The sequence below is a fragment of the Mauremys reevesii genome, linkage group 12 (assembly GCF_016161935.1).
Source record: "Mauremys reevesii isolate NIE-2019 linkage group 12, ASM1616193v1, whole genome shotgun sequence".
Taxonomy (NCBI): domain Eukaryota; kingdom Metazoa; phylum Chordata; order Testudines; family Geoemydidae; genus Mauremys; species Mauremys reevesii.
This window is the reverse complement of record NC_052634.1, coordinates 1392835-1417489: the sequence shown is the minus strand read 5'-3', so window position 1 is coordinate 1417489 and position 24655 is coordinate 1392835. Positions and strand designations below refer to the sequence as shown.

The window sequence follows — 24655 nt, the reverse complement described above, 5'->3', positions numbered from 1 at the left end:
TTAATACACCCCAGAATGATATTAGCCTTTTTCACAACTGCATCATGTTGTTGACTTATTCAGTTTGTCAACCGATAGAACCCCCAGTTCCTTTTCAGCAGTACGACCACCTAGCCCAGTGGCTCTCAAACTTTTTTTTTTTTTTTTTTTTACCGGTGACCCCTTTTACATAGGAACCCTCTGAGTGTGACCCCCCTTATAAATTAAAAACACTTTTATATATATTTAACACCATTATAAATGCAAAGTGGGATTTGGGGTGGAGGTTGACAGCTCGCAACCCCCCATGTAATAACCTCGCGACCCCGTTTGAGAACCCCTGACCTAGCCAGTTTTTCCCCATTTTGCACTTGTCAAATTTCAACTTGTTGATGTCAGACTGATTCTCCCATTTGTCAAGGCCATTTTGAGTTCTAATTCTGCCCTCCAACGTGCTTGCAACCCCTCCCAGCTGGGTGCCATCCACAGATTTTATAAGCACACTCTACTCCATTGTCCAAGCCACTAATGAAAATCCTGAATAGTACCAGCCCCAGGACTGATTCCCGTGGGACCCCACTACACACAGTCTCCCAGTTTAACAGCGAAGTAATGAGAACTACTCTTTGAATACGGTTCGTCAGCCAGTTCTGCACCCACCTTACTAATTGCGTCTAGAGCACATTTCCCTAGTTTGTTTATGAGGCTGTCATGTGGGACGGTGTTTAACGCCTCACTAAAGTCAAGGGGGAAGGATCACATGCTTCTCTTTAAGCAGGTGAGTAGCCTAATCAGCGGGACTATTTCCCTGCGTATGTCCTAAGAGACCTGGGAGGTCTTGTGTCCACTTGCCGTGCTGGGACGCACAGAACAATGCAACACAGCCAGGTCATTGCAGCCAAAGGCCTGCTGAGCTGTCACCTTATAGGTGACATGGGAACATGCAGCCATTTCCCTCCATTTGGCATATCCTAGTTCATCTCATCTCCAGGGTATCTCCTCAGTATCTAAGGCCTGAATATGGTGGAATAATATCAAGGTCCAGAACAAAATGGTCAGAAATCTCTCCTTGCGATGACCGGGAGCTGCAGAGGCACAGCACCTGGGACAGCCAAGCCATATAGGCTTTGAGGAGACAAGCACGTGGTGACAACACAGACTTCTTGGAGATATTTGGTTACATGAGCAAATGCAGAATTGGGACCTGAGCCTTTAACAGAAAGCACCAGGGTCATTCCGTGGGGAGACCATGGCCAGATCCAGTGGAAAGACTCCCCTGACTTCAGTGGGCTTTAGATCAGTTAGGATCAAGGTCTTTGGTACCCAAGCAAGCAGCCCTGCACCATGCACACAGACTCCCGTCCCAGGATCCTGCCTTTTCCAGCACCCCCTGTACTTTTAATGCACGTATTCAGTTCACTGACTGCTGTTCCCTTCCATCTGCAGGACACAGACTCTGAGCGGCCCCTGAACAGGAGAGGTAATGGCCTTAGGATCTCAGGCGTGGTTGTAAGTGTTGCTAACTGTGCTGGGCTGTGCTCCAAGACCATGTGCTCATGAGCTGCTCTCTGTGTTGCAGGTCCTTCTCCGGCACGCAAACCCCCAACTGGGACACAAAACCTCAAGCGATTTGGCATCCCGCTCATTGCCACCGTCCTGAGCATGGCCACCGTCATTGTAATTGCCTTCCTAAGTAAGGTCCCTTCTCTCCTGTCCCACTTGCATGCTGGGGGCTTGCACAGCAGCCACACTTCCCTCTTGCTCCACACTCCACCAGGTGCCTAGCAGCCCTGGCCAGAGCACGCCTGACAAGGCCCTGTAGCGATCATAGAATCATAGAATTCAAGATCAGAAGGGACCATTATGATCATCTAGTCTGACCTCCTGCTAGATGCAGGCCACATAAGCCAATCCACCCACTCCTTTAGCAAGCGACCCCTGCCCCATGCTTCGGAGGAAGGCGAAAAACCTCCAGGGCCACTGCCAATCTTCCCTGGAGGAAAATTCCTTCCCGACCCCAAATATGGCGATCAGCTGAACCCCGAGCATGCGGGCAAGACTCTCCAGCCATACCCTCTGGAAAAATGTTATATCATATCATTGACCCATTGTACTATTTACCAGTGTGGCACTTAATTGACCTATTGACTAAGCCCGTTATCCTATCATACCATCTCCTCCATAAACTTATCTAGCTTAATCTTAAAGTCATGGAGGTCCTTCGCCCCCACTGTTTCCCTCGGTAGGCTGTTCCAGTATTGCACTCCCCTGATGGTTAGAAACCTTCGTCTAATTTCAAGCCTGAATTTCCTGACTGACAATTTATATCCGTTTGTCCTCGTGTCCACATTAGCACTGAGCTGAAATAATTCCTCTCCTTCCCTGGTATTTATCCCTCTGATATATTTAAAGAGTGCAATCATATCTCCTCTTATCCTTCTTTTGGTTAAGGAAAACAAACCGAGCTCCTCAAGTCTCCTTTCATACGACAGGCCTTCCATTCCTCGGATCATTCTAGTGGCCCTTCTTTGTACCTGTTCCAGTTTGAATTCATCCTTCTTAAACATGGGAGACCAAAACTGCACACAATACTCCAAATGAGGTCTCACCAATGCCTTATATAACGGGACTAGCACCTCCTTGTCCCTACTAGAAATACCTCGCCTAATGCATCCCAAGACCGCATTAGCTTTTTTAACGGCCACATCACATTGCCTACTCATAGTCATCCTACGATCAACCAGGACTCCTAGGTCCTTCTCCTCCTCCGTTACTTCCAACTGGTGCGTCCCCAGCTTATAACTAAAATTCTTGTTAGTCATCCCTAAATGCAGAACCTTACACTTCTCACTATTGAATTTCATCCTGTTACTAATACTCCAGTTTACAAGGTCATCCAAATCTCCCTGGAGGATATCCCGATCCTTTTCCGAATTGGCAATACCTCCCAACTTGGTGTCATCCGCAAACTTTATCAGCCCACTCCTACTCTTGGTTCCCAGGTCAGCAATAAATAGATTAAATAAAATCGGACCCAAAACTGAACCTTGAGGAACTCCACTGGTAACCCACCTCCAACCTGACAGTTCCCCCTTCAATACGACCCTCTGCAGTCTCCCCTTTAACCAGCTCCTTATCCACCTCTGGATTTTCATTTCGATCCCCATCTTTTCCAATTTAACCAGTAATTCTTCATGCGGTACCGTATCAAACGCCTTACTGAAATCCAGATATATTAGATCCACCGCATTTCCCTTGTCTAAAAAATCTGTTACTTTCTCAAAGAAGGAGATCAGGTTGGTTTGGCACGATCTACCTTTCATAAATCCATGCTGTAATCTATCCCAGTTGCCATCGGCCTCATGCTCCGGAACCACTCTCTCTTTTAAGATTTTTTCCATGACTTTGCATACTACAGATGTTAAACTAACAGGCCTGTAGTTACCCAGGTCACTTTTTTTCCCCTTCTTGAATATAGGAACTACATTAGCTAATCTCCAGTCAAACGGTACAACCCCCGAATTTAGAGACTTATTAAAAATTATCGCTAACGGGCTAGCAATATCACTCGCCAATTCCCTTAATATTCTAGGATGAAGATTATCCGGGCCCCCCGATTTATTTCCGTTAAGTTGTTCAAGTTTGGCTTCTACCTCAGATACCGTAATGTCTACCCCCATATCTTCATTCCCATCGGTCCCTCTATCACTATTCCTTAGCCCTTCATTAGCCTCATTAAAGACCGAGGCAAAATATTCGTTCGGATATTGTGCCATTCCAAGATTATCCCTAATCTCCACTCCGTTTAAAGTTTTAAGCGGTCCCACTTCTTCTTTCTTGGTTTTCTTCCTATTTATATGGCTAAAAAACCGTTTGCTATTGGTTTTAATCCCCTTCGCTAGGTCCATCTCCACCCGTCGCTTTGCCTTTCTCACTGCTTCCCTACACCCTCTGACCTCAATAAGGTAGGTTTCTTTGCTGGTCCCTCCCATTTTCCACTCCTGGTACGCTTTCTGTTTTTTCTTAATGACCCCTCTAAGACGCTTGCTCATCCAGCTCGGTCTAAAACTGTTACCTACGAGCCGTTTTCCCCTTCTCGGGATACATGCCTCTGACAACTCTTGCAACTTCAACCTGAAGTAACCCCAGGCGTCATCTGCCTTTAGATCCCTAAATATGTTAGTCCAGTCCACTTCCCTAACTAGTTGCCTTAATTTAGTAAAGTTAGCCCTTTTGAAATCGTAAACCCTAGTCTCAGATGCACTATTGATTATCCTCCCATTTATTTTGAAACGAATTAGCTCATGATCACTCGAGCCAAGGTTGTCCCCTACAACAATTTCCTCAACAAGGTCCTCGTTACTCCCCAAAATCAAATCTAAAATGGCATCCCCCCTCGTCGGTTCAGCAACCACTTGATGAAGGAATTCATTAGCTATCACGTCTAGGAAAAGCTGAGCCCTAGTATTATTACTAGCATTTGTTTCCCAATCTATATCCGGGAAGTTAAAGTCCCCCATGATCAAGCAGTTCCTATTAGTATTTACCTCCTTAAAAACATTAAAGAGCTCTCTATCTGTCTCCAAGCTAGATCCCGGCGGTCTATAGCACACCCCAATCACTATCCCGGGTGAGGCTCTGGTAGTTTTTTTCCCCAATGTGACCATTGCCCAGACAGACTCTGTATTATCCATTGCATTGCGAGTTATCTCATTACATTTCACCTCATTATTGATATACAATGCTTCTCGCGCCTGAGGCTACAGCCTTTCCCCTGCAGAAACAGGACCTCACGCCTGCTGAGGCCAGTATGATTTGGGGAGAAACAGGGCAAGATGCAAACTTCAGCTCCAGATCCCAGCCCCATCCCAAAGCCTGGGGCTGTTGGGATCCAGGGTTTGGGGGGAGGGGCGACTCTATCCTCAGGGATCTCATCCTAATGCCGCCTTTGGGCCAGGTTGTGTCTGACTCCGATATTTATGCAGAAGTTGGGGGGCAAACTGCAAGGAGCCTTTGCCCTCCTATGGGGGGGTGTATTGAGGACTGTTGGACTTTTGCAAGCTGTTGCTTTAAGAGTGGGGGGGTTCCCTGGTCCTGCTTGCAGGCTCTGGGGCTCTGTAGTAATGCCTGCAAGTGGAGTCAGTCTGCCAGGCTGGAAACAGACAGCTTAAAGCACAGTGGGGTATCTCATCACCCTAGGGAGCAGCCTGTTTTCTCCTTCTCTGTTTTTGAGCTCTTGTTCTCAATGCTAAGAAACAAAATTGTGTTACGTCGCAAGCTTCCAAGGAGAGATCTCATCTCTGTGTGCGTATGCCATGAACATAACTCTGTGCAGAAGCCAGGCACAACCGGGCACACGACACCTCCCTCCCTGTTACTGCCCCCAGGGCAATGGGAATGGTGCAGGGCTATGCTTAGCCCCACTGCGCTGGCCAGCTGGATGGGTAGGGGACACCTCTATGTGCTGGTGCAGAGACATGCTACCTCCCTGTGTCACGGAGGCACTGTGCATCTAAAACACACACCCCCTCCTGGTATCCACCTGGCCCCTAGAGCTCTTGGGGGTGTGTCCAACATCCTAACAGCTTGAAAAGCTCAGGGCATGGCTTACGCCAGACCTGAATCTACACTGGGAGAGCATGCATGGAAAGCTTCCCCCCACTCACAGGCCTGCAGAGTGAGTGCTGCCAAACCCCTAGCTCTCAGGAGAAGCCATTTGCAACAAAGATTTAAACCCACCCCCCAATGTTCCCTGGCAGACATGAGACAAACATCACAGACCAAGTTGGACTCTGTCCCTTTCCCCTCTAGTCAAGGCAACTCTGGAACACTACTACTTCCTCTGCAGTAAGACAGTCAAGTTCATCCCCCTGCAGCAGCAGTGTAATGGGCTGGACGATTGCTCCTGGGGAGAGGACGAGGAGAACTGTGTGCAGCAGGTCCCAGAAGGCCCACCCGTGGAAGGTGAGTTGTGGATGTTAAGCCAGTAATGGCAGGTTGTGCAGGGGGCTGAAAGCAGCATTCAGAGCCATTTGCTGCATTTTGAAATCACTGTAATCAGGGGCCAATGGCTGTACCAGCAATTAGCATGCACCAGATACTGCTAATGTGCCAAACTGCAGCCACCTGGAGGGGAGCCTGCAATGCAGCTGACTCTGTGTGTTTCTCCCTAGTCCGCATTTCCAAAGACAGATCCACCTTGCAGGTGCTAAACAAAGAGACTGGAGCCTGGTTCTGGGCATGTCATGATAACTTTCACATGACCCTGGCAAAAGCAGCTTGCAAGCAAATGGGCTACAGCAGGTACCTGCCTTCTATCTCACTCCTGCTCTCTGGCCATCCCTCTCCCTGGTATGGAGCTCACTGCCTCTTTAATAAAAGGATTTCCTGGGGGGACATTTGAAATAACTATTAATGCTCATTAGCATGCAAAGCTCTGGCCCAGTGTCCTCTCTCCACAGAGCAGGAATAACCCAGGTGTCCCCTTCACTGCCCCTGTAGGCATGAGAGGGAGCTCAGCCTCTGGGGCCCATTCAGTCCTTCCTCTCTGCTGAGGCTGCACATGGCTTTGGGGATGCAGACACCTAGACAAACTCCCAGTAGCCCTGCCTGCCTGCGGCACTGGGCCTCAGCTTTCCCTCTTCTCCAGGACCTGACTCCATATAGTCTCATGCACCCAGCGCAATCACCCTCAGATCTCCCCTGCTGGGCTTCCATTTATCATCTTAAACAGCACAGCAGCAGCACACCTAGCCTTGTGTCCTTGTAGCTATCTGCCTGCACCCCTTCCAGGGGTTACGCAGTCACCCTCAGACCAGAGCTTCTCTGCATCTCCCTAGCCAGCTCTGCCACTAGTTTTGCTCCTGAGGTCCTCCCCTTGCACAGGGAGGATCCCCAATCCCCCTGACCTCGTAGCCATTGCCATTGCCATTCTACCCAGCTCTACAGCCAGCCCCACCAACCCAGCACCTTCCCACTTCTCCTTTCTCTGAATGAGTGCCAGGCTCTGCCGTTTATAGCCTGCCTTGCTCACATGATCAGTCACATGATCTCAGGGTGCTAGTCCCGCCCCCAGTATTCCCAGCCTTAAAGGACTGAGGGCACAAACACTCTGATATTCCCACCGTCATTTCATGCAGAGCCCCAAGCTGCCATCCAGGGGTTCTGGGTGTTGCTGACCACCAAGCAGAGCCAGATCTGAAAGAACAAGCTAGCTGTGAAAGGCTGTCTCCCCTCTCTAGCCTGCACCTGCTCTTTTCAGTGAGCAGAGCTGAGCTAATACTGCATGGCTAATTAAAGCCAGGATTTTCTAAGGAGCCTGGCCAACCCTGAGCATCCAAAAATCATGAGATTGGCTAAAAAGCATGAGTTTAAAAAAATACATTGGGGTGTGTTGGAGAGGTTGGGTTTTTGTTTGTGTTTTCCTCCTTCTGGTGTTGGAGCCTTTAAGGTTCAAGTTTGTAAATGTTTCTCCACGATCATGGGGGCTAGAAATTTACTTCTTTAAAAAATAAAAGTGAGGATTCTCACCTAATCCCTGACTCAGGGAGCTGGGACTTAAGCAAAATACCAACTAGGGTGAGAACTGGCAAAAGATTATAGGCAACTAACTCCCTTAGGCTCCTTTGAAAATTCCAGCCTGATTGTTTTCACACTGCATCTTCCCCAGACCCAGAGTCCTTTCCACTCAACCAGCAGCTGATGCATTTTACTAGCAGGTGAGCATGTAAAGTGCCATCAGCAGGGGAGCCTGACAAATCAATACACCCTCCAGGAATCCCAGGGGGCATGAAACATGAGCAGGCTTTCAATTCCTGACGCAAATGGAAATGAAAGTAAAGGATAAAGCACACACCCTCCAGACTCCCAACGGGCTCCTTCCTGGGGTGCATTTGCTGCAGGGACCAGCAAGAAGGGCGTCCATCTGCAATGCTTATTTTAACGAGAAAGGCTCCCTTTGTTCCTCAGCCATACTGGCTCCACCAGCTGGAACAGCCTCCGCCCTGCAGGAAGGGAGCTGGCACTGGCCTGCTGAGCTTGCACTTTGCAAGTGACCAGGGCCCCTCGGGAGGGGTTGTGCAAGGGGGGCAATTTGCCCCAGGAATTGCCCCAGGCCCCACAGGGGCCCCCATGAGAATACAATATTCTATAGTATTGCAACTTTTTTTATGGAACTCTATTGTTGGCGTTTCTGTAGCAAGCTGATTTTTACAGGGTGGAGTTGCTAGCCCCACGCCCAACCCTCCTCCCCTGAAATTGCTTTGCCCCGGGCCCCCTGAATCCTCTGGGCAGCCCTGCAAGTGACACTCCAGGATTCTGGGGTCGTTTGGGGTGAGCAGCGGGTTTGGGGTCTCCCTTTCGCTGTGGCCATTTGGGTTGTTTTTCTCTTTCCATCCCCGTTTTTCTCTGCCTTCTTCTTGCTTCTTTCTCTCCTTCACCCTCTTTTCACTGGTCCTTTCCCCCCTGGCTCATGTTGTAAATCCGCTGCGGGTGCCCTGAAGCGAGGCCGGACGTGCTCTGGCACGGTACAGAGACAGACCTGCCCTTCCCCTACCCCAAGATGATCTGAGCTGAGAGTGGTTCGGTGGGAGCAGCATCTGTCCATTGTCCGGGGCACGCTGGCCTGCAGCAGCTTTCTCCCCGGGGGTTGTCCTTCCTGGGCAGCTGGCCCAGACTCAGTCCCTCTGCCCATGAGGGACCCCTGGGTCTCCTCACAAACCCACTGGGACAGGATCCCCAGCTTTGCCCAACTGAGGGCAGCACTGGCACTTTGCCAGGAGCCGCAATGCAGTATGAATTGAGGCAGGTTGCCTGGCCACCCCAAACTATAACAGGGAAATGTCATGTCCCACTATGCAATGCTCCATCACTGGCCCGGCAGCAGGGAGGTCCTAGCGTCTCTGCCACTCACAGCTCGGATGGATGCAGGCACAGGCCGGCATGGGCTCTGCTGCCACTGGGTGTGCTGCTGGGATGGGGCCACTTGGATCAAACACTGTCTGTATTTTCCAGCGTCCCCACGTTCAGTGCGGTGGACGTTGCAGACACACAGGGCCTGCCCGTCAGGGAGGTCACACTGAACAATGGGGTCCTCCGAGGGCAAGACTCCGGCAGGTGAGTGGAAAAGCAGCCAGTAGGTGATCTGCGGAATGGATTAACTTGGCTGTTTCAGTGCATCTTGTGGAGAACGGCTGCTGCGATCAGCAGGGCTCACTCCTGGGCTGAGAGCAGAGCAGCAACGGTTCTTAGCCTTAGCGCTTAGACAGCATTTCCTTGCTCATCGCACGTTATAGGCAATATTACTGCTCTGCTCCTCAGCACGGGAGGCAGCTGTGTGCCACTCTCCCCATGCTACAGTTGAGAAACTGAGGCACATGATTGTCTAAGGCCACAGAAGGGCTCAGCATCAGAAATGAAGCCCAGGATGCGTTCCTGGCACCCAGCCCTGTGCTCAGACCAACCCTTTCTCCATGAGGTTTATAGAGGTTTGTCAGCTGGTGCCCCCGTGATTCAACACGGCTGGCTGGCACCCATTGCTGACAGCCCCCAACATGACAGCTGACTGACCAGCTCCCCACAAGTGCTCTGTTAGTGATGCTGACCTATAAGCAGGCCCCAGAGTGCTACTGAAATCCCTCGGAGCCGGAGACAGAGATGTTCCCTTGCTGGGAACAAGGTTTAATTGTGACCAGCTCCCCGTCTGCCATGGTGCACACTGAGCTGTCAGCGATGGGTCAGTAACTGAGGGCCTCACCGCTGTGTGTGGACACCACTACGCTGGGGAGCTGCTGAACCTGGGCGGGCTCAGAGCCACACAGCCCCACACGCCGTTCCGATGGGACAGGATTTCTGTCCCTGAGCAGGACCTTTCTGCCAGGCAGTGTCCTGTGAGGTGCTTCTGGCAGCTGGCCCTGGCTGCCCATTGACACACCCTGGTTGGGGCCGTGTTAGGAACATGGCTACACCTTGCCAAACCAGAGGAACGTATAAGCCACTTGCTTGGGGCGGCCTGGTGGGAAGCCTCTGACCCCAGCCTCTCTTCCTATCCCGAGAGCAGGGCCAGGCAGGGGTTAGTGCCAGGGCCGGCGAGCTGGGGGGGGGGGGGGTGAAGCCGGTACAAATTACCGGGGCCCGGCGGTCCAGAAGGGGCCTGGGGCCCAGCTTCCCCGGCCCTGTTTAGCCGGTCCGCCCTTGCTGGGGGGCCCAAACCTGCTCTCGGCGGCCCTGTTAGTGCACAAGAGGACACTGCTCAGCTCTGCAGCAGCCTCCCTCTGTACAGTGAACTCCCCAGGGCCCGGGCCCAGGCCCAAGCCAGCTGCTGACCCCCTAACTGTCAGCCCAGCCCCTGCAGAGTTTATCGTCTCTGTGGTGGCCACTGCAGAGTTTGTCACAAGGTGCCGGTTAAAGCGCTGCTGCTTCAGTCCATTCGACCTTTCTAAACTTGGCACGGCTCAGAAACACGGCCAATCAGGAACCCAGAACAGTCACCCCTCTGAGCAAAGCCCCTGGGTTTGAGGAGGCTCCTCACAGGCGTACTATGAGCAGGATTCACACATTGGGATGGGGGTTCAGTCCACAGGCCAAAGGGCTGATTTCAAGGTAACCGCGTACTAACCACTGCAATGTGCAAACCCCATAGCTCAAGGGCAGAGAGGTGCTGTGAGAGATGTAGCAGTTAACATGCCATTTTCCTGTTCCAGGCAGTGCCTCTCTGGATCCGTCGTTTCACTCACATGTGCCAGTAAGTGTGATTCTGTTATTAACACTAATAATAGAATCTCAGGGTTGGAAGGGACCTCAGCAGGTATCTAGTCCAACCCCCCGCTCAAAGCAGGACCAACCCCAACTAAATCATCCCAGCCAGGGCTTTGTCAAGCCTGACCTTAAAAACCTCTAAGGAAGGAGATTCCACCACCTCCCTAGGGAACCCATTCCAGTGCTTCACCACTCTCCTAGTGAAATAGTGTTTCCTAATATCCAACCTAAACCTCCCCCACTGCAACTTGAGACCACTGCTCCTTGTTCTGTCATCTGCCACCATTGAGAACAGCCGACCTCCATCCTCTTTGGAACCCCCCTTCAGGTAGTTGAAGGCTGCTATCAAATCCCCACTCACTCTTCTCTTCTGCAGACTAAATAACCCCAGTTCCCTCAGCCTCTCTTCATAAGTCATGTGCTCCAGCCCCCTAATCATTTTCGTTGCCCTCCGCTGGACTCGCTCCAGTTTGTCCACTTCCCTTCTGTACTGGGGGGACCGAAACTGGACACAGTACTCCAGGTGTGGCCTCACCAGTGCCGAATAGAGGGGAATGATCACATCCCTCGATCTGCTATCAATGCTCCTACTAATGCAGAGAGCAGCAGGAGGTTTGACAAATCCTGGCATCATTCTTACCTAGTCTTTACTCAGGCCAACTCCAACCTGGACTCAGACTCAGGAGTGCAGGATTTGGCTCAGGGAGTTTAATGTGGACAGATGTGGTACAAGGTATGGATCCGGCACAAGCACGGAGCTGCCAGAGCTGGCAGTTATGGAGCAGTGGAAGGAAGTGCAGCTGGTCTGTGCCATTCTTATGTCATGAGGTGTGACACCGGGCACTGATTCAAATCCAGCCCAGGGCAGTAGTGACTTAGAGCTGTCATCATTTCAGTCCTTGTCTGTACTAGAAAAGTTCGCTTAAGAGCAACGATTTAAAATCTATCCAGCTAAAGCAGTGCAAAAACTAATGTTGACACACTTATGGTGTAACCCCTACTTACACTGGGTTAGCTAGTGCAGGTGAATTATCTAATTAATTATGCTAAGCCAACTAAGGTTTACAGTGTGAAAGGGAAGGCAATACATGAATTGATTTAAGCAAGTGTGGCAAAATTCTAAAGAAAGCTACAGAGTCTGTGATATATGTGTAAGCCCTACAGTGTCAATGGAAGGCAATACACACAAACACACATATACATATATGTTCTTTACCAGCTCTCTGGCTCATAGGAATACAGTCTGCACAGACAGGTCTGGAACATGCATTTCCCCCCCAAAAGGCACGTTCTCGGGCAGTGTGGGGGAGTCACTCTCCCACGTGCTGAGCTAAGATGTTGATTTGTTATCTCTTACCCTTGGATGCAGCCTGTGGAGAAAGTGTGAAGTCTCCACGTGTGGTTGGTGGGGGCCAGGCCAGGATCCACTCTTGGCCATGGCAGGTCAGCTTACAGCACAAAACCCAGCACCTCTGTGGGGGCAGCATCATTGACCCGAGGTGGATCCTCACAGCAGCACATTGCTTCAGGTGAGTCACCCCGTGCAATCCCACTGGGAATTGTGGGTGGGGGACTCACATTAACCGCAGACACAAGCTGAGACTACAGACTGTAGATTAAGTGTATAAATACTGGGGGAGCCAGGGCTGCTTTCAGGAGCTGAGGGCTCGAGCTGCTTGGAAATAGCATTTTACACTCCGTGAAATGTTTTGATGAAAATGGAAAAAAAAATCATATTCATTTTTTTAAATTGTGATGGGAGAGTGATTACTGAAAAATTGAATAAACCAAATGTTTTTGGTTTTCAGTTGTGAAAAAAACAAAACAAAAAATCAGTTTGAGATTTGTTTGTGAAAGCCCCAAAATTTCCATAATCGAGAAATTTTCTCACAAAACCTTCCAGTTAGTCAAAAAGCCATTTCACGTCAACAAGCTCTGCTGAGTGCCCGTAACTCCAGCAGCAGTCTGGGGGGGAGTGGGAGGTGCTCGGCAGCTCAGCCAGCCTGGCTATATACACACTACGGGCTGATTTCCCCGCCCTCTGTGCTGTCATTTACCCCAGTGCAGCGCACGTGTAAAGTACAGCCAACCTTGAACTCCTGCCAGTAACTGGAATTCCCCCGTCCTTAAGCAATTTCTTTTACTATTTCAAAATTAAACTCTGGTTAGGCGCTTATATCTTTCAGGGTTCTCTTTGCTTCTTGTGCCTTGTCCTGTCTGTAATGCAACAATAGTTTGGAAAGAAAACATATAAAATTCCTTGTAGTTCCTCTAATCTTAGTGGACCTAGTCTGTATATTCTTTGAGTATATCGAATGCCTTTCATTTCACATTCTTCAAGGCTTAGGGTAATACATGAGCCATTATTGTGACGGAACAAGGCGGATGATCCATCCAGAGAGTGACCGTGCCTTTGAGCCATAAAGCAAACAAATGGGCAGCTTCAGAGTTCAGATGAAAGCTAGTTTGTTTGGATTTCTTGGAGCATCCAGAAGTTTGACCTCTGGAACATTTTGTATTCTGGGTCTCACAGCAAGTTATTGCCTAGACAGTTCACTTGAATCCCCTCCCCTTCACCCCAATCTATCCCCAAAGTCTGGCACTTAAGCCCCTGTAGCCAGACAGTGACGTGGGAATTCTAGACACATGCACAACTTGAAAGGTTCCTGCCTAAACAATCATTTGAAGGTTTGTTAAGCAGGGGAACTTACATTCTTGAGTGTATTTCAACCTCAGTTTATCTGAGATTCTTTAGTCAACGTCTCATGCTTTGAGTTGTGCAGGTTGATCTTCCAATTCTCCTTAGCTCCTTTAGGAGGGAACTAACATCAGGAATAAGTGAAGATTGCTAAAATGCTGGCTGGAGGCAGTGTAGTTGTACCCTGTGGGGCCCAGGAGATTGGAGAGACCAGGTGGGTGAGGTAATATCTTTTATTGGACCAACTTCTGTTGGTGAGAGACAAGTTTTGAGATACACAGAACAATTCTGCATGTCGTTGCTTCCTGACTAAGGGACAGAGAGGGAGCTATAGTTCTTATTACCAATACATATTCAAGGTGTATTTGACCTCTATACATCTCACATGAGCACCTATCATTATGGAGAAGTCACGGAAGGAAAAGAGCCACTAACCATTCGCTGAATTTGTGCATAGGAACAACCTGGCCCTTCAGAACTGGCGAGTGAAAGCAGGATCTGAAATCCTCTCCAACTTCAACACTATCCCCGTGGAAAAGATCTTCATCACTGACAGTAATTCTATGTTCCCCAAAGATAATGACATTGCCCTGGTAAAGCTGACGTCTCCCTTAAGTATTTCAGGTGAGCGAGAGTCTACTCTCTAAAATCACTTTCAGACACTTCTTTGAAATAAGCACCCCACATAATACCTTGGCATCCATTGCCTATGGATTTGTCTAAATGCGTGATAGGGCCGGATCCTCTGCTTTGGCAAAGTGGGGAGTGCATGACATGGGACAGGCACAAGTCAAAGGCTCTGAGGACACATGAAGGAGATTGATAAGTCCATCTGGGACTGCGTGAAACACCAGTGTGTGAACGGTGCTGTTAGTAAATCAATGTGTGTGACGTAACGACTTGCAATGGCTGTGCCTGGCTCAGCCCGTGAGCGTGCCTGACTGGCCAGACTAATCTGTGAGTGTGAACGTGCCTGATCTGCAGGGCCGGTGCAACCATTTAGGTGACCTAGGCGGTTGCCTAGGGTACTGGGATTTGGGGGGCACCATTTTCTTCGGCAGTGACCGCAGCGGCCCGATCTTCGGCCGTCCCCATCACCACCGGCATTTAGGCGGAGGGAGCTGGGGCAGGGGAGCGCGGGGAGGGCCGCCTGCAGCAAGTAAGGGGGGGCGGCATGCAGGGGAACTCCCCGCCCCGCCTCCTCCCGGAGCACGCCGTGGCTGCTTCACTTCTCCCGCCTCCCAGGCTTGCGGCACCTAAGCTGATTGGCGCCACAAGCCTGGGAAGCGGGAGAAGTGAAGCAGCCACGGCGTGCTTGGGGAAGAGGCGGGGAAGAGGTGAGCTGCTTCACTTCTCCCACCTGGCGCCGCAAGCCTGGGAGGTGGGAGAAGTGAAGTGGTGACGGCGTGCTCGGGGTGCTCGTGCGCGGAGCAGGGGTGAGCTGGGGCGGGGAGCTGCTGCAAGGTGGGCGCCTCAGGGCGGAGGAGGGTAGCTGCCCCGGGGGGGGCACCTCAGGATGGAGGGGGGGAGCTGCCGCCGGGGAAGGCGGGGCACCTCAGGGTGGGGACGCGGGGGGGGCGCAAGGTGGAAGTTTTGCCTAGGGCACGAAACATCCTTGCACCAGCCCTGCTGACCTGCCAGAACTCGACAGAACACACTCACTTCTGCCCCTGTGCACACTGCATTAGGCCTGTCAAGCGCTGTGAAAAACCCACTCTGATCATTCTGGCACGAGTTTAAGATGATCCATCTCTAGTGCCTGGGCAGCCAGGCGATCCTTTCTCCACAAGCCTAGAATTGAGACCCTCTCTCCTGATTCTGTCGTTCATATTCTCGCCCTTCCAGACACGGTTAAGCCAATCTGTCTGCCTTTTTTTGATGAGCAACTGCCCTCTAATGCCCCACTGTGGGTGACAGGCTGGGGCTACACACAGCAGGATGGTGAGTTCAGTAGGTTCGTTCTCTGCCACACAGAACTGAAACCTGCTCTTTAACCCTGGCGCTCAGAGAGGCAGGGCGGAAGCTCTCATTCGTCTCTCTTTTATCGAGGTACATTGTCCAAGTCTCTGCAGCAGGCCCAGATCAGACTGATTGACAGCAACGCCTGCAATGCTCTCGACGCCTACCAGGGGCACGTCTCAGAGAAGATGCTATGTGCAGGCCTCATGGAAGGTGGTGTCGATACCTGCCAGGTGAGTACCTTTCTCCCCTTCGCCACTGTGTAAATCCTGCGTGCTCGTTCCTGCAGCCCCTCTGAAGAGGAGCAGAGTGGAGCCCTGACTAACATCCCTCTAAGTCCAGGCATGTTCGGGGTCCTTGCTAGCCTGTGGGACTGGGGCAGAAGGGAGGCTGGGCCAAGGCTTTGAATGAGTCTGACTTTCAGAAAGCACTGAGCACCTGCCCCCTGAAAATCAGGCCCCTCTAAGGTGTTTCAGGTTTCCCCCGCAGCTCACTGGTCACTTCTGACGCTCTGGCTCCAGGGCCCTTGGCCTTATGGTAAGGCCACACTGCGTGCATATGGGCTTGAGCCAGTCCTGAACTTTATATCTCGGGCCGAGCTCTGCTTCCTCCAGAGCCACTGATGTCTGGAGAGGAGCAGGGTTCCCTGTAATGCCTGCTTGTGTGTCCCCCTCCCAGGGAGACAGCGGCGGCCCCTTGATGTACAATCCAGGGCACTGGCAGGTGGTGGGGATCGTCAGCTGGGGACACGGCTGTGGCGGACGAAGCACTCCCGGCGTCTACACCAAAGTTCAGGCCTATCTCAACTGGATCTACACCGTCCAGAGGGTCAGCGTCCTTGTCTCTGAAACCTGACACTGATCATGAGCAGATTCCTCCCTGCTCCAGGGCTGGCAGCTTGTGCCACCCCTATGCTGTGAGTGCCAGAGGCCAGTTGAGCTCCTGGCATGGCCGATGGCAGCCCTGTGACCTGCCCTACACTGTTACTGCCACAGCACAGAATGGCCATGCCCACCAGAACGCTCACTGCCCCAGGGCCTGGTGGGGTTTGCATGCCGCACCATGGCTGGCACAGAGGTAGCGAGAGTCCATGAAGCATCTGGATTGCACAGAAGCAGAACTACGTTGATGGGGGCTTGCTAGGGCTTCTCAGTGTTTAGTTCACCAGAAAAAAACATACGTTGCTCCTGGGCGCTGAGCTAATCAAAAATCCAAAGTGTTTGCTGCTCCTAGGCTTCCTCAGCACGACGAGTGCCGCTAAGCAGGAGATCTGGCTTCAGGCCCTGACCCCTCAGCAGTAGGATCTGAGACGGGGTGGGCAAACTACGGCCCGTGGGCCGCTTCCAGCCCATCAGACGTTTTGTCTGGTCCTCAAGCTCCAGCCGGGGAGCAGGGTCGGGGTCTTGCCCCTGCTCCATCCGCCCGGTGTTCTCCAGCCCCCGACTCACAATTCCCTTGATGGGCACCATCTTCCAGCATGCGCAAAGTCACACTGCACAGGCACGGCTTCCAGGATCGGAACCCACCCCCTACGCGGCAGCCCCCCACTGCGCAGCAGCCACCCCCTACGCGGCAGCCCCCCACTGCGCAGCAGCCACCCCCTATGCGGCAGCCCCCCACTGCGCAGCAGCCACCCCCTACGCGGCAGCCCCCCACTGCGCAGCAGCCACCCCCTCAGCAGCAGCCACCCCATAAGCAGCAGCCCCCCACTGCGCAGCCCCATGTGGCAGCCCCACTGCGCAGCAGCCACCCCATAAGCAGCAGCCCCCCACTGCGCAGCAGCCACCCCCTACGCGGCAGCCCCCCACTGCGCAGCAGCCACTCCCTAAGCAGCAGCCACCCCATAAGCAGCAGCCCCCCACTGCGCAGCAGCCACCCCCTATGCGGCAGCCCCCCACTGCGCAGCAGCCACCCCCTATGCGGCAGCCCCCCACTGCGCAGCAGCCACCCCCTATGCGGCAGCCCCCCACTGCGCAGCAGCCACCCCCCATGCGGCAGTCCCCCACTGCGCAGCAGCCACCCCCATGCGGCAGCCCCCACTGCGCAGCAGCCACCCCATGCGGCAGCCCCCACTGCAGCAGCCCCTATCGGCAGCCCCCACTGCGCAGCAGCCACCCCTATGCGGCAGCCCCACTGCAGCAGCCCCCTCCATGCGGCAGCCACCCCTATCGGCAGCCCCACTGCACAGCAGCCACCCCTAAGCAGCAGCCAGCGGCAGCCCCCAGTGCGGAGCAGCCACCCCTAAGCAGCAGCCACCCCCTACGCAGCAGCCCCCCACTGCACAGCAGCCACCCCCTCTGCGGCAGCCACCCCCTATGCGGCAGCCCCCCACTGCACAGCAGCCACCCCCTCAGCAGCCACCCCCCACTGCACAGCAGCCACCCCCTCAGCAGCAGCCCCCACTGCACAGCAGCCACCCCCATGTGGCAGCCCCCACTGCACAGCAGCCACCCCTATCGGCAGCCCCACTGCACAGCAGCCACCCCCTAAGCAGCAGCCACCCCTAAGCGGCAGCCCCACTGCGCAGCAGCCCTCCATGCGGCAGCCACCGCCTATGCGGCAGCCACCCCCTATGCGGCAGCCCCCCACTGCACAGCAGCCACCCCCTAAGCAGCAGCCAGCGGCAGCCCCCCAGTGCGGAGCAGCCACCCCCTAAGCAGCAGCCACCCCTAAGCAGCAGCCCCCACTGCACAGCAGCCACCCCTATCGGCAGCCACCCCTATCGGCAGCCCCACTGCACAGCAGCCACCCCTCAGCAGCCACCCCACTGCACAGCAGCCACCCCTCAGCAGCCACCCTCAGCAGCAGCCCCCACTGCGCAGCCACCCCATGTGGCAGCCCCACTGCACAGCAGCCACCCCTATCGGCAGCCCCACTGCGCAGCAGCCACCCCTAAGCAGCAGCCACCCCTAGCGGCAGCATGCCCAGTCCCCTCCCGGTCTCCTATGGGCCCCCCCCGCCAGAGCCGTGAAAACACCCCGGGGCTGCCCCCGTCCCTGCTAGGTGCCTCCACCCGTGGCAGTGCCTGGTACAGCCACCTTGGTGTCATTGCCGGCAGGACCCCTAGGAGTCCCAAGTACTGCCCCTCCCACCCCCCCACCCCACACCCCATGTGTCCCTCCTCCCCACACCTCAGTAACATCCCTTATAGAGCCCCCATGCTATACCCCATAGAGTCCCCCTCCCCCACTGGGCATTGATGGCCCACCATACAATTTCCATACCCAGATGCAGCTCTCGGGCCAAAAAGTCCCGCCGTCCTCCCCCGCCCACACACACACACATTCTGAGAGGGGCACATGGTGCTGGTGCTGCAGTGCCTGCTAGCTAATCAACAGGGCCATGACACTGCTAGCTGCACGCGTGAGCTCAGCTGAATGGAGCTGAGGTGCATTTCTGCTCTTCCTGGCAGAGGAGACTCTCGCTAGCCAAAGCTCCCCGGCGAGGACAGGGCTGGTGATGCAGGGGGGTAGACACGGCCTTCGGGAAGGCTCGATTCTAGTTCTAGACGAGCTTTTTGTTGCCCAGGCTCTGGGCCCTGAGGACCTGCCCAGCCTGTGGGGAATTGCCCCTACAGCTAGAGGGGGCTGGAGGGAACTGGGGACTGAAGGGGTGAATGGAAGCAGGTGGGCCAGGAGTATCATGGGGCATGTTCCACCCTCACGCTTGGCTGTGGTTTGGTTTCCTTGGGAACTGAACTGACATCTGAGGCTAGAGTTTGGTTCAATGTTTATTCCTGCATTTTTGTGTTGCCGGTTTTAATTTCTTGTGTGTCTCACCTTCCAGTCAGAGCTCTGAGGACTCCCGCAGCGGCAGCTTCTCGTCACGGCCCCTGCGTTCAACATCTGGTTGCCCTGGTTCTGAGACCTGCTGGGAAACGACTTCCAGCCATTGCACCTGGGACCTGCCCATCCCTGGGTTCACGTTCTGAAGGCCCTGCACCATGCCATGATTTAGCAGCAGCTCGGGGCCCCGGGGGTGGTTAAAGGGGAGCTACAAGCAGAGGCCCCCGTCACATCCAAGGAATTTGCCTGGCTCAGAGAGGATGAGGTATTGCTCTCTACAGCCACGCCGGGCCAGGCAGGGTTGCTTGGATCCAAGCTGCCATTTGCTCAGCCCAGTTCTACCCCATCGCGGGGCTGGTGAAACAAGCAAAGCCTTTCCCCTGTCGCCTGGTCTCGCTCAGGAAAAGTTTATTCTTCTTAAGAAAAGACCTTTGCAAAAGGATGTAATCCCTATTCTTTGCTAGATCCAAACCTCTGATCCCAACAGAACCAGACTTTGGGGCCCATCCAGCACCACCAGTGGCCCAGGCCCATCTCCAGCCTCTTGGGCAGAAACCACGCTTTGTGGCCTACAGAATATGGAGGTTCTCTGACTCCTCTTTAAATCTCCACAGTCTTAAACCAAGCCCCAGTGCTCAGCTGGGGAAAACGGGCTGCACTGCCACCTGCCAAACTTCTTTATCTGAAATAAGAGCACACTATTGTGTACCCCACATTGGATGATTTTCTGTTGGCAGAACAAGTGCTGTTCTGGGCTGTGGCTGCAGATGGCTGTTTGCTGTGATTGTCACCGGAATGAGCAATTATATTTAGTTCAATATCAGCCTTAGGCGACACCAAGGCTTATGCTGAACCCTGTAATAACTACAGGTCCACAAACAATCTCATGCCTTGCACATGAGACCAGCATGTACTAGTGAACTGAGCGCAGGAACTCCTGCCTTCAAACCTGAGTCTGCCACTTACCTTGTCAGGACAACGGAGATAACCAGAGCACCTCTGGTACAACTCCAGCGGGGTGAGCATAGCGTAAACGTGGTTGGAACGAGAGGACAATTGGCCGCATGAGAAATCTGAAATCTGACACAAACCGTTCGGTGACAATGATCCGCTGGGCTCTCGGGCCAAGACTCGGCACTTCTCCGTCCCGTGGCTGCTGCAATGAGCCTGTGAGGCAGAAACAAAGAGCAAGTCCCTCTCCAGGGTGCATGAGACACAAATCAACAGGCTGAAAGTGACGCTTCTGAGCAAGGCTGCAGGCTGGTGCCAGGGGCTCGGAGACTGAACCCGTGGGGAAGGCGGGAGGGAGGAAAGACACAGAGCAAATTGTATTTCAGGAAAGAATTCCAAGCAAGTGGGCTGGAGAGCAAGAGTGCAATGCCAGAGGCAGCAAATAACTGGACCCGTGGCACTCTCTGCTGCCTCTGCTGCACGGGGTCCTGGTGAGCACTGGGGCCCGGGGGAGCGTGACAGACGCTACAGCAGGTTAAAAGCAAAACCAGCAATCACACAGCGTCTCATTCATTAACGATTGTGCCCCAGTGAGTTTCCCCAGAGCACCCTGCAGTGGGATCCACGTGTCCTACTCCCAGCTCTGGCACAGGCTCCCTCATTGGCCTTGAACAAGTCATGTCACTGCTCTGTGCCTCAGTTTCCCATCTGTGAAATGGGGACAATATCTGCCTCTCTGGGGTGTCGGGAGGGAGAATCAGCTAGTGCCTGTGAAGTGCCTGCAGCCCTCAGGGCAGCAGGTGTCATGGAAGTGCCACGTTTTCTCATCATTGCCTGCAAATCACACACCTGAGTCCATTTCAGGAGTCAAGTTCCTGCTGGTGCTAGATGGAGCGACTCACCATTGGCTTTAGCAGCTAGGGGCGGGAGCCAGCCACCCTTCCCCTCGGTAAAGCTTGGCGCACACACAGCCCCAGGAACGGGGTCGCCGTGTCTGTCAAGCAGCATGTTCCCTGACCCCACTGACAAGTCCTGCCTCAAAAGGGAATCACTCGTGATCATTCCCTGCCCTTCCAGGCTCCAGCACTTCACACAGCCCGTACCCCCATGGCAGTGCAGCTCCTAGTACCGAGGCACGCCTAGGCACTACCACAGGTCCCAGAGCACTCTGGGCCCAGTTCAGGCCTGGCATCATACTCCAGTGAAGTCAGAGGGGTTGCCCCAGGGAGGGATCTGGCCTCTTGTACCTGTCTCAGCCTGTACTAGCCATCTGAGCTCTTTTAAATGCTGCATTTCCCACAACCTCTCAAAGCCACAGGCTTCCAAACACTAGTAGCCTCAGCCCCCGCTCTGTGCCTTCTGCAGGCCTCCAGCCCCCGCATCAGCTCCTCCAGGCTCAGCGCAAGATCTTCAACAGCGAAGGCTTTCAGGCAGGCTCCTGAGTCCACAGCCAGGCACCTAAGCAGAAGGGCTCCAAATTTCAGAGGGGTGAGCCCCCAGCAGCTCCCCAAATCAGGCCACTAATTTCAGTGTCTACAAAACGATTTAGGAGCCTACTTTATATCTCCCATTTCTGAAAATCTGAGACAGTGTCTCTGCTCCAGACCCCACTGCGGCTGCTGCCCCTTCTCCAAACTCCTACTCAGCCTGCTGCTGGTGGGACTGGCTGCTCGAGAGGGGAACATCGCGCCATGGGAACCACAGTAGCCAGGTGTCACTGCGTAGCAGAGAGAGGGTGAATGACTAGCTCTTCAGAAGAAGGGAGATTTGGTGAACAGAGAGACCCGATTCTGAGAACAGCCGGGAAAGGAAAAACAAAAATACCCTTTAAAAGTTCATTTGTGTTTAGGCAAATCCTAGTGGGTTACAACGCTCTCGTTAACCCTCCGCTAATAATGATGATTCCTCTGAGATGCCAAGATTACTCTCACCTGGCCATTGTTCCTGATTCCCATGGGAAAAGGGATGGGGGGAGAACAATCAGAGTTGCTTCCCTTCCTCTCATGAACAAAGCTTTATTGTGCAGAAGTAATGAAGAAAATGCCTTGTGACATTCGCTAGCAAACTGCATTAGTCTAGAGGGATACTGTCATCTTGAATTATCTTAAATGACTAATTTGTTTGGGCTTTTTAAATCAACTTTCTGATATATCCTTAGTCTAACGAGGATCAGGCCTATTCACCTTGAACTTCATCATGAGGGTGTCCAGCATTCTAATTAACCTTCTGTTAGAAGCACTTTGCCCTTCTACAGCTGTACAGCACTTTTCATCTGGATCTCAACACACCTGACGTCATTAATTCTTGTAACACCCCTTTAAAAGAGGGCAGCAGCAGACTCCCCGGTTTACAGAGCGGTGAAGAGACTTACCTTTGGCTACAGCCTGAGGCAGTAAGGGCCAGGAACAGAACCCAGGAGTCCCAAGTCCAACTCTCCTGCTATGATCACCATTCAGTACCCTGGCTGGAATTCCATGTTCTTTCGTGAATAAAAGGAGAGCAAAGCAGCAGTTTTCCATTTATATCAGTCTTGTAAAATACAAAGTGCCTTTAATCTGCTCTGAATACGCTACCACACTGCTTCTGGCACAGTGCTGGGCCTACGCTTAGGGCCAAAGCCAGGATCATCCTGCGACCTAATGCACTGAGCCACTGCACAGAGAATATTGCCACTCTAGGCTGCTGGCACGAGCCAGTGGCGGTGGCAGGAACAGAACCCAGGAGCCTGAATGTGCAAGGCCCTGTATAAACCCTTGCCACACTTACCCCGCCCGGCTATTGGGCACATAGTGACTGAGTGGCACATGCTCAGCACCTTGTCGCTATGTCCTGTCCTCACTCGAGCACCTAGAGCCAGGGGCTTAGCTAGTGCCAACTTTCACTGTCAGCGTCGCCTTCCAGTGAACTAGTCCTACCGCCGCTGCAGGTGACCCAGCGGAACCGGGGACAGCATGCCAAGGATGTCGCACGGCATTGCTTGTGGCACCAATGGTTTCTTGTGGCCCCCAGGGGAAGCGATTGCTCCACCCCTCCCCATTCCTTTGGGTATCCTATTGTTCCAAAGTGGCTGCAGTTTTATTCCAGAGCCAACCCTGACCTGGAGGGCAGAAGGAGAGAGAGAGAGAGGTGTTGTGTTTCTAAAGGCAGGATCCCCTCTTAGAGCCTGACGTAAAGCACTTCAAAATCAACAGCGTCTCCCAGTCTGCAGTGGGGCCTCAGTTCCGGAACCATTCCCCCTTGGTGCATCACTCAGAGCGTGCCGATGCTCCGGGCTCCGCTAGTCACCCAGGCAGCGGACAGAGGGTTTCTCACTTTCACGGGGGTGCTTTAAAGGTCAGGTGATTCTCGGCTTTGCTATGCAGCGCACATGCCCAAAGAGTGTCCCGTGGGCTCAGCCGAGAAAGGCAGAAAGAGTGCAGGGTTTTCTCCGCCCTCACGAATGCCAGGGGTATGGCTGAGCAACAGGGAGAGCAGAGCATGGGGGTAACACACTGCTGAGCTGAGAACAGGATTTGCCCAACGGATGTACCTGATGAAGATTAACATGGTACTCGGCTCATGCAGCTGAACCATCTGAAACAAAAAACCCACCAAAACAGTGACACTAATAATCCCTATAGCTCCCTGGAAAGGTTCAGCGCCGCACAATGCACTCACCCAGCGCAGTCAGGCCTCATGATTCATGGCACAGTCCAATGGCTCCAGGGTCAGGACGGACGGACGGACGCACACACCTGTTTAGCACTGCATGGGTAATTGGGAGATGGTGTCTCTGGTTTTGGCCACTCGGGGCGGGAGACTATCAGCCCTGAAAGATCAGCACGTGGAATAAATCTTGTGCTTGCTACTTCTGCTGCACTCCGCACATCCACACGTGCATTCACACCAAGCTTTGCAAAGATCCCAAATCAACATCAGAAAGAACCCAGGCGAGGGAGAGTTTCTCTATTAAACAAACTTTTATTTCATTCAAGGCAAAGCTAAATAAAATTCTATAGTGCAAAATGTGTTTTAAAGGCAACAGACAGAATGTTCCTCTACATTCTGAGTTTATTTACAACTATATACTATATGTATTTATATACACATATACATGTGTGTGTCTACAGTATACACTCATCCTTAACATCCCCTCTGTTTGAAAGGTTCTAGTGGGACACCCCATTTTAAAGAGAGGGAATAGCTCAAGAATTGGTTGAATTTTTCAAGCCAGTGGAACCTTCTAAGCATGCTCATTGTACAGCATATCTAAATCCATACAGGTACAGAAATGTATCTCAAAAATTGATTGTTATGTTTTCTCTACTCAAGTCAGGAATAATCCATGCATAGAACGGCATTGCATATCATGTGGTAAGTGAAACAATGTCCAGATACCACTTCTAAAAAAGACTAACAGGTTATGACAGCTAAAAATAATACTTTAAAAAATAATATTTTCCTCCCCAAACTTTACTTGTCTCTGGAAGTTCTTCACAAAGGCTGGATTGGGGATTTCATGGGGCAACTGGAAGATTTTATGTCTTTT

At 52.8% G+C, this 24655-nt stretch overlaps 1 protein-coding gene across 3 annotated transcripts; it reads left to right on the top strand.

Annotated features, from left to right (window-relative positions):
* Positions 1 to 5621: 5621 nt before the first annotated feature.
* TMPRSS4 (transmembrane serine protease 4) lies at positions 5622 to 22692 on the top strand. 3 transcript variants are annotated; one of them, XM_039496054.1, is made up of 10 exons: positions 5622 to 5943; positions 6153 to 6282; positions 8992 to 9093; positions 10680 to 10720; positions 12104 to 12263; positions 13890 to 14056; positions 15278 to 15373; positions 15482 to 15624; positions 16070 to 16219; positions 19178 to 22692. In XM_039496054.1, exons 2-10 carry the CDS (start codon positions 6239 to 6241, stop codon positions 19187 to 19189), a joined length of 915 nt encoding a protein of 304 aa, XP_039351988.1. In that variant the 5' UTR covers positions 5622 to 5943; positions 6153 to 6238; the 3' UTR covers positions 19190 to 22692. The 3 variants fall into 3 exon arrangements, with proteins under 3 accessions (XP_039351988.1, XP_039351987.1, XP_039351989.1); XM_039496053.1 differs by lacking the exon at positions 19178 to 22692 and having other exon boundaries at positions 16070 to 16475; XM_039496055.1 differs by lacking the exons at positions 15278 to 15373; positions 19178 to 22692 and having other exon boundaries at positions 16070 to 16475.
* Positions 22693 to 24655: the final 1963 nt, after the last annotated feature.

Bases quoted from the DNA above. Each gene is read 5' to 3' on its own strand.
- TMPRSS4 (XM_039496053.1), top strand. From the start codon at position 6,239: ATGACCCTGGCAAAAGCAGCTTGCAAGCAAATGGGCTACAGCAG. The intron at 6,283-8,991 runs GTACCTGCCTTC...TGTATTTTCCAG, and splicing joins AAGCAAATGGGCTACAGCAG to CGTCCCCACGTTCAGTGCGG. The intron at 12,264-13,889 runs GTGAGTCACCCC...ATTTGTGCATAG, and splicing joins ACAGCAGCACATTGCTTCAG to GAACAACCTGGCCCTTCAGA.